The sequence below is a fragment of the Oryctolagus cuniculus genome, chromosome 7 (genome assembly GCF_051225735.1).
Source record: "Oryctolagus cuniculus isolate XC-2025 breed Fujian yellow rabbit chromosome 7, ASM5122573v1, whole genome shotgun sequence".
NCBI classification, from domain to species: domain Eukaryota; kingdom Metazoa; phylum Chordata; class Mammalia; order Lagomorpha; family Leporidae; genus Oryctolagus; species Oryctolagus cuniculus.
In genome coordinates this window covers 127,967,141-127,979,682 of record NC_142873.1, presented here as the reverse complement: position 1 = coordinate 127,979,682, position 12,542 = coordinate 127,967,141, and the positions used below count along the sequence as shown (strand labels likewise).

The following is a 12,542-nucleotide window of genomic DNA, read 5'->3' as shown; positions in this document are numbered from 1 at the left end:
AGAGGCAGGTCTTCCATCCACTGATTCACTCCCCAAATGGCTGCAACAGCCAGAGCTGGGCCAATCTGAAGCCAGGAGCCAGGAGTTTTCTTCCAGGATACCCACGCGGGTACAGGGGCCCAAGGACTTGGGCGATCTTCTACTGCTTTCCCAGGCCATAGCAGAGAGCTGGATCAGAAGTGGAGCAGTCAGGACTCAAACCAGCACCCATATGGGATGCCAGCAGTGCAGGCGCCGGCTCCCTGTATGTGCTCTGTACTATAATTTAAAAAAAACTTACAAGAAATAAAAAAAGGGCTGGTGCCACGGCTTACTAGGCTAATCCTCCGCCTACGGCGCTAGCACCCCAGGTTCTAGTCCTGGTCGGGGCACTGGATTCTGTCCTGGTTGCTCCTCTTCCAATCCAGCTCTCTGCTGTGGCCCGGAAGTGCAGTGGAGGATGGCCCAAGTACTTGGGTCCTGCATCCGTGTGGGAGATCAGGAGAAGCACCTGGCTCCTGGCTTCGGATCAGCGCGGTGCGCCGGCCGCAGCGGGCCAGCTGCAGTGGCCATTGTGGGGTGAACCAACGGAAAAGGAAGACCTTTCTCTCTGTCTCTCTCTCTCACTGTCCACTCTGCCTGTCAAAAAAAAAAAAAAAAAAAAAAAAAAAAAAAAAAAAAAAAAGAAGAAGAAGAAAAGAAAAGAAATAAAAAACAATGTTTTGGGGCCAGTATTGTAGTTCAGTGGGCTCAGTTGCCAACTGTGACTCAGGCATCCCATATGGGAGCAGGCTGAAGTCTGGCTGCTCCACTTGCAATCCAGTCCCTGCTAATACACCTGAAAAAGCAGAGGAACATGGCCCATGGAACATGCTTGGGCCCCTACCACCCTCGGATGGAGGTCCAGGCTCCTGGCTTCCGCCTCACCCAGCTCAAGCTGTTGCAGCCATATGGAGAGTGAACCAGGAGATGCAAAATACCTGACTCTCCTTCTCTCTGTAACTCTGCTTTCCAAATAAATAAATCTTTCAAAAAAAAAATTCTTTTCTAGGGTTGTTGAGAAGACTCAATAAAATCACATTTGCGAACTCTTTGCCATCATGCCTGGCAACAAATGTGCGGCCAGAGTCCACAGTTCATAGACTTGGAACTTTCAGGGGCCAGAGTCTGGAGACCCGCGGTGATTTCTATTCTTTTTGTTCTATCTGCTCTTTGGGCTCAGTTGCCGGGTCAACTTGGGTGAACTCTGAGAACTCCTGAGGGAAAAGAAGGAAGGCACAGAGGCTTAGCACCTGTGGCTTTCCTCCCTCCCCACCTAGAGAAGTACAGGAACCCACCGGTCTAGAGGGCAGGTGCACAGTGGTGTGGGTGGGCAAGGGGCGTGGCCAGGCCCTGCCGGCGGCTCCTCCTTCCCTCAGCCAGCGAATGGATCACTGAATGAGTTGTGGCCAATCCCACCTCCTACGAACAGGGGAGGGGATAGAGCAGCCTGCGAGTAAAGCCTTCCAACTCCCTCCCAGCTCCTTCCGGTGGAGGCAGGGCTGGGGCGGGACGGGATGCACCCAGCGCGTGATCGTGGGTGCCCGGCCCCTTGCTCCAAATGAGTTCCCGCGTCAGTGCTGTAGTAAGGGTGAGGACTGAAAGCTTGGCGGGCGCCTGGCTCCCAGTAGTTGCTCTGTGAGTTCCCGTGGGCATCTTCCTGTTTGCTCACCTCCACGGTTTTTCCAAGCGCTCTGGTTTTCCTATGGAGGCACACGGATGCATCCCAGATAGTGGCACGAATTGATGAGGGGGACGAGAGTGGAGAATTTGCTTCTTGGGCGCCTGCGTTGGGTCTAGGAAAGATGGGGCTTTCTGATGCCGCAGAGCTCTGTTAGGCCGGGATCCCAACCTTCTCCGGATGGGGCTGCTATGAGTTCCTGCTTCCTTCAGACTGCCCGTCCTCAGGGCTGCAGGACCCCCTAGAACGGCCTTGACGGTTCTGACCAGGCCTGTTACTGGGGCAATCTCAGCATGATTCTGTCTGGTGCGCTGGACTTTTTTTTTTTTCCTGATCACAGTGAAGTGCTTTGTTGTTCTCCAGATGTGATTCTTTACTGATTTCCCCAGAAGTGAAAGAAGAAGGTGATGGAAGCAGTGACTTTCTCAAATACCTCTCCAGCTGGCTAAGCCTCAGCTCTCCATTAACAGCCGCTGTGTGCTGTTCTGTGCCCATATGATTGTAAGTACATGTATGTATTTTTATGCATGAGGTCAGAGAGAGAGAGAGAAAGAAAGAGATCTTCTATCCACTCCCAAATGACTGCAGCAGCTCATGCGGGGTCAGGCTGAAGCCAGGAGTCTGTAGCTCCATTACTGTCTCCCATGTGGGTAGCAGGGGCCGTCTTTTGCTTTCCAGGTCTAATGTATGAAGAAACAGAGACATGAACCATCTTGTCAAGGAAAAGAAAAGAACTGCCTTGCTTGCTCATTCTCCATGTAATTCTGAGTTACTCCTCATCACATTTGAGTATTCTCTGTGTGTCACACTTTCATTATCAACTAAAAAATTATTAACTAAAAAATATTTCAATTTCAGGCAGCCCACCAATCCTCAGGAAAGTTACTTCTGTGATCAAATGTCCTATAAATTTCAAGAACCATGATAATGATTATTCCAGTTCATCCCATGCATAGCTGTGCTCTCATTCTACAAAGACATCCTCAAAGTCTCCCTTGGAGAAGAATCTCTTCCAAGGATCAAGAACCTGCCCTGCTCTAAATCCCCACCTCTAACCTCCCCATGTGGGAAATCAATGTTAATTCCTCCAAACTGGAGCTATGAAACAGCAACCACATACAGGGAGGGAAGGGAAAAAAGACCAAAACTCATAAAAAGGAATTAACATATGCACATGAGGTGATATATATATATATATAATATGTACAAAACAGATATCCAAGGTTTTTAGAATGCAATCTCTTGAAATATTAGGACCACAATGATACATTTTTGGGGCATTTTGCTCCAAGCCCAAATACACAGACTGGAAGCTCACTATGATGACACTCTCTATTGGCAAATATTTGGTTTTCTCCCTTCCTTATCTGTGGTCCAAGGACTATACTGACTGTCTCAAAGGCAGAGGTGGGTTTGTCTAATACACAGGATTCAGCTTCCTTCCAGCCTGCACTCTGTTCACTGGGCTGTGCCAGCAACAGAAGCTGCAGGCCACAGAGAAGAGGAACCATGTGGCTGATGGCCCTGGCCTTAGCAGGCTCCAGGTCCTTTGTGATGGCTGATGATCTAGTCCTAATCACAAAGGGGGGAAGGGGTCTATAAAATGTACTTCATTTTGTGTTTTTGTCTTAAAGGGGAATGGAGAATGAAACAAGCAATCTTAAAGCTGATACTTGGCCAGCGCCACGGCTCAATAGGCTAATCCTCCGCCTGCAGCACCGGCACACCGGGTTCTAGTCCCGGTTGCTCCTCTTCCAGTCCAGCTCTCTGCTATGGCCCGGGAGTGCAGTGGAGGATGGCCCAAGTCCTTGGGCCCTGCACCTGCATGGGAGACCAGGAGAAGCACCTGGCTCTTGGCTTTGGATCAGCGCGGTGAACCAACGGAAAGGAAGACCTTTCTCTCTGTCTCTCTCTCTCTCACTGTCCACTCTGCCCCTGTCCAAAAAAAAAAAAAAAAAAAACCAAAAAAACAAAAACCTGATACTCTCCATTAGTCCATGGGCAATGGATAGAAAGCAGAGGAAATGGATTTAAATGTGTGCTCCAGTGGGATGCTGGCAATAAAAGCAATGGCTTAACCTACTGCGCCACAACACTGGCTCCAGTAAGGGGTTCTTTTTTTTTTTTTTTTTTTTTTTAAGATTTATTTATTTATTTGAAAGGCAGAGTTACAGAGAGGCAGAGGTAGAGAGAGGGAGAGAGAGAGGTCTTCTATCTGATGGTTCACTCCCCAGATGGCTGTAATGGCCAGAGCTGTGCCAATCTGAAGCCAGGAGCCAGGAGCTTCCTCCAGGTCTCCCACGTGCATGCAGGAGCCCAGTGACTGGGGCCATCTTCTACTGCTTTCCCAGCCATAACAGAGCTGGATGGAAAGTGGAACATCCAGGACTTAAACTGGTGCCCATATGGGATGCTGGCACTGCAGGCGGCAGCTTTACCTGCTATGCCACAGTGCCAGCCCCTAGTAAGAGGTTCTGACAGATGACAGACCTCAACCTCAAAGAGTACCAAATTTATGGAAGAAATACATATAAACAGAAAAATATAGTGTTATGCACAAAATATAGTACACAAAAAAATGTATGATGTACATCAGCTAAGAAGCAGCTGTTAGCCTGGGAGGTCTGTGATTTGGGAAGGGAGAGTGTGTAGAGAACCTGCAGTCATTACCTGGTGCTGGTGCTGCAAGTCTAGAAAATGGGGCCAGGCCGGGCTTTGGAATCTGGACTTTCTCCTGAGGGGAGGGGAGAACTGCCAAGGAACTTGAGCACAGGAGTCACGTGGTTGCATTTGATGAATGGATCATGGGGAGACGGGCCACTCTGGAAGCAGAGAGATCATGATTTGGGTAAGGGATTTGGTGAGGAGAGCTAGGGCAGTGACAGTGCAGGTACATCTGGATGGACTTGACACAGACTTAGTAAGGATATATTTTGAGTGATTTTCACATACATCCAAAAGTACAGGAATAATAAATTTTTTTTAGGAATAATGATTACATTCGTAGGTCTTACATTGTGTTTTACATCAAACAGTGCCTTTTTCTATATAAGTAAAAACAATATTTTTAACCAAGGCAAACCAGCCCAAATCTGTGCTAACTTTACCTATTTAAGGTGGTTTTCCAGGCTGACTCTTCAAGTACAGAAGACACTTCCTTCCCCCACTGCCTACCAGATCATCAGATAATACTCAGAAATGCCTCAGGGAACTGCAGATACTTTCTTTAGATAGCTTTTTTGAAGCCTTCATGGATTATGTTGTGAACTTGTTGTCTGGTTTGCTTTAATACTTGTTATCTAAACCCTGGGTCCCTGGTGACACTGTGCATATACAGAAAGGAGAGCATGAATCAGGCACCGTGCAGAGTCCTTTATATAGTACTGCTGGAACACAGTGGAGCTGAGATTCAAACCCAGGTCTGTAACCCCAGAGCCTGAAATGTTTTGCTCTGGGTTCTGCCCACTGCTTTTTGTTTGTTTGTTTGTTTTTGTTTTTTGATTGAGAGAGAGATAAACAGAGAACTCCCAGCCCCTGGTTCATGTTCATTCCTATGCCCATAATGGGCGGGAGTAGGAGTCAAGAACTCAATTCAAGTGAATGTGGTAAAGACCCAAACATTTGAACCATTATCAGCTGCCTTCCAGAGTATCTAATCTATTTATTTATTTTTAGATTTACTTATTTATTTGAAAGTCAAAATTACAGAGAGGAGGTAAACACACACACACACACACACACACACACATACACACAAATATAAAGAGATCTGTCTCTGGTTCACTCCCCTGATGGCCAAAATGGCTAGGACTGGGCCAGGAGCCAGGAGCTTCATTTGGGTCTCCCACATGGGTGCAAGACCCCAAGGACTTGGGTCATCTTCTGATACTTTCCATGGCACATTAGGGAGCTGGATCAGAAGTGCAGCCAGGGCTGGCATTGTGGCATAGTGGGTAAAGCCGCAACCTGCAGTGCTGGCATCTCATATGGACGCCAGTAAAGACCCGGCTACTCTACTTCTGATACAACTCTGCTATGGCCTGGGAAAGCAGTGGAAGATGGTCCAAGTGCTTGGACCCCTGCACCTGGGAGACCTGGAAGAAGCTCCTGGCTCCTGGCTTTGGATTGGCCCAGCTCCAGCTGTTGTGGCCTTAGGGGAGTGAACAACTGGATGGAAGACTTTTCTCTCTCTCTGCCTCTCTGTAACTCCACCTTCCAAATAAATAAATAAATCTTTTTTAAGATTTATTTTTATTTATTTGAAAGTCAGAGTTACACAGAGAGAGAAGAGGCAGGGAGAGTCTTCTATCCATTGGTTCACTCCCCAGATGACTGCAACAGAGCCTGGAGCTTCTTCCGAGTCTCCGACATGGGTGCAGGGGCCCAAGGATTTGGGCCACCTTCTACTGCTTTCCCAGGCCATAGCAGAGAGCTGATTGGAAGAGGAGCAGCCGGAACTACAACCGGCGGCCATATGGGATGCTGGCACTTCAGGCCAGAGCTTTAACCCACTGCCCTACAGCACTATAGCACCAGCCCCTAAATAAATCTTTCTTTAAAAAGTTTTATTTATTTGAAAGAGTTACAGAGAGAGAGGAGAGGCGGGGGGGGGGGGGTGTCCTCCATCTGCTGTTTCACTTCCCAATTGGCCACAACAGCTGGAGCTGCACTGACCCAAAGCCAGGAGCCCAGGGACTTGGGCCATCTTCTACTGCTTTCCCAGGCCATAGTAGAGAGCTGGATGGGAAGTGGAGCAGCCGGGACTCGAACCAGTACCCATATGCGATGCCATCACTACAGGCAGCGGCTTTACCTGCTACACCACAGCGCTGGCCCCATAAATAAATCTTAAAAAAGAAGTGGAACCACCAGGACTCAAACCAGAACTTCAGGTGGAATGCTGGTGATGCAGGCAGTGGATTAGCCTGCTGTGCCATATCAACAGCCCGCTTTCAGGGTTTTGATTGGAAGGAAGCTGGAATCAGGAGCCAGCTGATGTGAGATGTTGGTGTCTTAACCACTAGGCCAAACACATGCCCCTGCTGCTGCTGCTGCTGCTGCTGCTGGATTGGAGGAGTAGAATTTTGGACTTGTTGAGTCTCAGATACTTGCAGGATGTGAGTTGAATGTACAGAGCTAGAGTGGGAAGAATCAGGGCTTCAGGTAGTAACCAAAGACCTGAACTCAACCACGAGGTGAGAAGAGAATTGGGACAAAGTTCCTGGGGACACGGCATCTGCGGGATGTGGAGGAAAAGCCCAGCAACCACTCATAAACGCTGCTGCCCCAGTCTGTGGGTCTCTGGGTTCTGTGCGTGTAGCACCTTGGAGCCCTCCTCGGAGAAGGGAAGGCAGAACCTCAGGAGAAGGAACCTGGACACTGAGTTGGGAGTGGTAGAACCTGAGACCTGATCCTGCGCTCTTCTCTGCCGCACTCCTGGCTTCTCACTTTACACCTCGAGATAATGCGAAGGTTTCTGGTGCTGCCTGAGATGCAGCAGGTGCTTCCTGGCAAACCCAGGCCTGGTGTCTGTTCACTGAAGAGCAGCCTGGAAAGCTGTTGCCTTGGGCAGAGCAGGAAGTCAGGAGCTGGCTGAGGATGGCTTTATCCCAGGGAGAAACATACATCTTCTACTGGTGCTCCTCCACTCCTCCTTTGGAAATTCTTGTTCTTTGAGGGTCTTTATTAGGGCTTCCTACCTCTTTGTCCTGCAAACTGCACCCCTTTCAGGTTGTCAGTTGTACCTGCAGAAGAAAGGAAAAGCAATATTCAAGTTTCTTCCTCTGCCCCCACCCCAGGCCTGGCTTTTGTTGGAACTGTTTCCCAGGCATAATTTCAGAGCTCTCCCTTGCATGCTGGGAACTCAGTGAAATGCCAACATGTTATTGTGTGACCATCAAGCAGAGCTACAGAGAGAGAGGGAGAGACAGAGAGGTCTTCCGTCCACTGGTTCACTCCCCAGATGGCCACAATGACTTGGTGCCTGGAGACTTCCAGGTCTCCCATGTGGGTGCAGGGGCTCAAACACTTGGGCCACCCTCTGCTGCTTTCCTAGGTGCATTAGTAGGGAGCTAGATTAGAAGTAGGGCATCTGGGATTCAAACTGTTGTCCGTATGGGATGCTGGCATCACAAGCCGTGGCTTTACCTGCTACAACACTGCCACTCTGTTTGTCATGATTGCAGTTGGTTGACATTCACTGTCCTGAGATCTTATTTAGGTAAGTCTCTGTGCCTCAGGGGAGCCACACCACTTTCAGCTTTAGATCTGCCTGCATTGTAAGATGCTGGAACTCTACACAGGCCTTTAGCCTGGAAGGAAGGGCCTCTAGGAAGGTAGCCTGGTTAGTGTTTATCCAGGAGATACTTGGTTTAGATGGGTTTAGATCCCCTGTGTGTCTCTACTGTGTCTCCTACAGGCACATCCACATAGTCACGTGTTTATTGCCCACATTTGTCCTCTCTGTCCTACCCACTTCCAGACCCATGTTTCGTAGAGATGTTGGCCAGCAGGTGGCTGAGGTCCCGATTATAGCACTAACCCCTACACCATTCTCTTCCCATCTGTTTCAGGGGACAGTGATGGCTTCCTGTGTCATTCTGCACACTGGGCAGAAGATGCCCCTAATTGGTCTGGGCACCTGGAAGAGTGAGCCTGGCCAGGTGAGGCTGGGGGAAGAGGAGAGGGACTTGGCCTGTGCTAGGGAACAGCAGGATAGGTAGCCACAACCTTTTTTCCCTTTTGTTTCCCTTAGCTGCTTGGGACCTTATAATTGGGATCAATCCATCTCTTGGTAGATGCTAAATGCTGAGAATATGTTATTTTTTGTTGTTGTTCTAATGGCTCCAGTGGTAAGACACCTTCGGAGCTGTAGGGGTGGGGACAGAATGAATTTTGAGGCATCAAAAGAGGTTATGGTCCTCTGGACCACAACCACCTTTCATCTTACCCCACTGCATGAATAACTTTGGTATAGTCCTGCTCCCCTCTTTGTAACCCTCGGTGGTGGGGAGGGGAGGGCAAGGGTACTTTTTGGGCCAGATTGACAGAACTGAAACTTCTCTCTCCTGGCAGGTAAAAGCAGCTGTTAAATATGCCCTTAGCATAGGCTACAGCTACAGAGTATGCTGCTGCATACGGCAAAGAGGCTGAGATTGGTGAGGCCCAGGGAGGAGCTGTTTGTGACATCCAAGCTGTGGAACACCAAGCACCACCCTGAGGATGTGGAGCCTGCCCTCCGGAAGACACTGGCCGACCTCCAGCTGGAGTATCTGGACCTGGCCTCATGCTTTTGAGTGAGCCTTGCCAGGGCCTTCAGTAGGGAGTCTGGGGCAGTTCCGGCCGTTGTGGCCAACTGGGTAGTGAACCATCGGATGGAAGACCTCTCTCACTCTCTCTCTCTGCCTCTCCTCACTCTGTGTAATATGACTTTCAAAATATAAATAAATCTTAAAAAAAAAAAAAAGATGGGCATTGAAGCCATGGAGACAATGGAATTGCCAGTGGAACTCGGTGGGACGAGCAAGCTGAGGGGAGGTGGGAGATCAGCACTGGAGCTGGTTCCTGACATGTGTGGGGCCAGGCAGCTGTGTGTAGCCACCCTGCGTGATGGCTTGTTCCTGTTTCAGGTGGAATGCCACCCATACCTGGCTCAGAATGAGCTGATTGCCCACTGCCAAGCACGTGGCCTGGAGGTGACTGCTTACAGCCCTTTGGGCTCCTCTGACCGTGCTTGGCGTGATCCTGATGAGCCTGTTCTGCTGGAGGAACCCGTGGTCCTGGCACTGGCTGAAAAGTACGGCCGATCACCAGCCCAGATCTTGATCAGGTGTGTGGTGTTCTTGGGAGAAGCGGCTGTGGTCAGAGTGGGGAGGCAAGTGCTAAGGGCTTTCTATTTTAGTGCTAAGGGCTTTCTATTGTATTTGAAGGCTAGGTGTTCACATTCCACAGGGCCAGGTGCTCCAGGAGCTTTGCAAAGGCTCCGTGGAGGACAAAGTGTTCTTAGGAATCTGACTTCTCTTCCCCATCTGCCCTATCGCCCACTTAGGTGGCAGGTCCAGCGGAAAGTAATCTGCATCCCCAAGAGCGTCACTCCTTCCCGCATCCTGCAGAACATCCAGGTACCTGGGAAGGGGTTCTGTGGTCCTCAGCCCCTTGGGGCACACTCTGGCCCCCGGTTTGCCTCTGTGCCACATTGGCAATCCCATTCTTGACCTTTCTGTAGGAGTTAGGTTGGGACTGAAGGCTGTGGCACAAAAGGAAATAAAAAATTCCTGGGCACCTGGTCCCAGTTATGACGGCAAACTCTTAGGGGCAGGAGCAGCTAGTACCAGGCTTGGGTGTGGTGCTGCAGTGCTGTTGGTACCAAGTGGTATTTCCTGTGGCCAGGATGGGGCCCTGCCATCTGCTATAGTGCTGCTCACGGATGAGGTTGCTCAGAAGGCTTTGGGGGAGATGCCCAGAGTCTTTGCTGGTGCAGCTTCTGCTAATGAGGTCACCTGTCTGTCTCTTTTTTTTTTTTTTTCAGATGGATGGCAAGAGGGTCCCCAGAGATGCGGGACATCCTCTGTACCCCTTTAATGACCCATACTGAGCCCTTGGCATCCTGGCTCCCCTTCAGCTCTCCAGCTATGAGGTCCTGCCACCCCCAGAAAGGGGAGTTAATAAAGCCGTGGAGCATCCACACTGGTACTCATCTGATTTGTCTGGTCAAGCCTGGGACGGAAGCCGTTTATCTCATGGATGACTGACGAGGGCTGCCAGCGGTCACCTTCTTCTGAATCCCAAACTTCCCCAACTTTCTTGGTCTGGGGGGACCATCCAGGCAGCTGAATTCCATTTTCAAGTTGCATATTAGGGGAGTAGCACCACCTCGTGGCAGCTGTTAGCACTGCATGTTGCCTTAGAATTACCAGGCCTGCCAGAAATTGGTCACTTTAGGAATGAGATCAGGTCAGTGACTGTTGTGTGGTGTCAGGGCAGAGCTAGGCCTGGGCTTTGAGTTTCCACTCTTCCCTGAAGAGTGCCGATATGCAGGACTATGAAGAACTCTAAACATTTAATTTCAGAAATTGGGGATCCTAGCATGCAAAATCATGCAAGTTGGGGGCTGGGCTTTTCTCTGAAAGGCTATAATTACTGCGCCTAGGATGCATGGAGGCGGTAGTTTCAGGGCCAAAGCTGTTCACTCTGCATCTATCTTTTTTTTTTTTTAAAGATTTACTTTATTTATTTGAAAGAGGGTTACAGAGAGAGGGAGAGACAGAGAGAGGTCTTCCAACCACAATGGTTCACTCCAAATGGCTGTAATAGCCAAAGCTGTGTTGATCCAAAGCCAGGAGCCAGGAGCTTCTTCCGGGTCTCCCACATGGGTGCAGGAGCCCAAGGATTGGGCCATCCTCCACTGCTTTCCCAGGCCATAGCAGAGAGCTGGATCGGAAGTGGAGCAGCCAGCACACGAACCGGCACCCATATGGGATGCCAGCACTGCAGACTGGGGCTTTAACCCTCTATGCCACAGTGCCTCAGCACCTATATTACACAGAATTCAACCAGAGGCCACTGATTATGAGCATTTAGGAAGGTTTGTGAGAAATAACCCAACTGGCTGTAAGCTCCCACCACACAAAACCCCATTTCCTCATTGAACTACTGCTCTTCATTCAACAAATATTCCTTGGATACTTATGAATTAGGCACAGTGCTAGACCCTGGGATATCGCTGTTATCTAGACATAGTTCCCTACAGTCTACTTGGAGATACAGGCTTTAAGTAATTGCATAATTGGTTTAATTACAGTTAGAAGAACAGAAGCCTACTTATTTAATCAGCGGAGATCTGAAGGATGAATAGGGATTCTCTGGTTAAAGGAGATAAGAGTGGGGATATCATTCCATGCAAATTGGACAGCTTGGGGGAAAACCATTGAAACCAGAAGAAGCTGTTAAAAAACCTGGAGATTCATGTGACAGAAACTAAGTCGGAGGGGAAAGGAGAAAGGATTGGGGCCATGAAATGATGCTGGTATGGTGGGGAGCTGATGATGGAGGGAAGAAGAGACAAGATTTTTTTATCTTCATTTTTTTTTTAAAAAAAGATTAATTAGTTAATTTGAAAGGCATAATTTCAAATGAGAGAGAGACAGGGAGATCTTCCATCTGCTGGTTCACTCCCCAACTGGCCGCAACAGCCTGTGTGGTGCCAGGCCAAAACCAGAAGCTGGAACTCTGTTCCAGTCTCCCACGTGGTTGTCAGGGCTCCAAGTACTTGGGCCACCTTCCTCTGCTATCCCAGACGCATTAGCAGGGCTCTGACTCAGAAGTGGAGCATCCAGAACTCGAATTGGCACTCATATGGGATGCCAGCATTGTAAGTGGCAGCTTAACCAGCTGCATTAAAATGTTGGCCATAGATTTTTTTATCCTTAGGGCAGTTGGAATCCATGAGAGTGTTGAACTGGTTACTTGACATGATTTGAAATTCAGCCCTGATGCAGAGGAGACATGAATTAGAGGGGTAAAAGGTGGGGGGAGCGAGGCACGTTGAGGGTTAGCCCAGGGGTTCTGAGCTTCCCTCACGCTGTCGGCTTGGATCAGTGCACCGTTCAGTGCATCCCAGGGTGCTGGCCAGCTCTTTTTACTTGCATGTTTCATTTCCCTGTTTCTGCGGGTCACTGTTCCTGCCCTCACTGTGATTCCTTACATGCTTTCATGGTTAAACTGCCCACGGTTATGAGGTAGGGGAGTGTGTGTGTGTGTGTTTCCTAGGGCTGCTGTAACGAAGTGCCACAGGCTGGGTGGCTTAGGTAACACGAATTCACCTTATTTTGGTTCCAGAAGCTGG

The 12,542-nt window shown here is 49.3% G+C and overlaps 1 protein-coding gene and 1 long non-coding RNA gene across 2 annotated transcripts; both read left to right on the top strand.

Annotated features, from left to right (window-relative positions):
• The first annotated feature begins 724 nt into the window (after positions 1–724).
• LOC100342971 (uncharacterized) lies at positions 725–3,781 on the top strand. The gene is made up of 3 exons (XR_016211053.1): positions 725–1,609; positions 2,063–2,200; positions 3,334–3,781. It is a non-coding gene; the product is annotated as an uncharacterized LOC100342971 (long non-coding RNA).
• A 5,384-nt stretch (positions 3,782–9,165) lies between these two features.
• Positions 9,166–10,394, top strand: LOC138850661 (aldo-keto reductase family 1 member A1-like). Its single transcript, XM_070078578.2, has 3 exons — positions 9,166–9,527; positions 9,747–9,819; positions 10,227–10,394. Exons 1-3 carry the CDS (start codon positions 9,166–9,168, stop codon positions 10,290–10,292), a joined length of 501 nt encoding a protein of 166 aa, XP_069934679.2. The 3' UTR covers positions 10,293–10,394.
• Positions 10,395–12,542: the final 2,148 nt, after the last annotated feature.

What these genes read in the sequence shown, in the direction of transcription:
- LOC138850661 (XM_070078578.2), top strand. Translation starts at nt 9,166, where the DNA reads ATGGGCATTGAAGCCATGGAGACAATGGAATTGCCAGTGGAACTCGGT. An exon ending in CCAGCCCAGATCTTGATCAG is followed by an intron (nt 9,528 to 9,746) that starts GTGTGTGGTGTT and finishes TCGCCCACTTAG; the next exon opens with GTGGCAGGTCCAGCGGAAAG. An exon ending in GCATCCTGCAGAACATCCAG is followed by an intron (nt 9,820 to 10,226) that starts GTACCTGGGAAG and finishes TTTTTTTTTCAG; the next exon opens with ATGGATGGCAAGAGGGTCCC.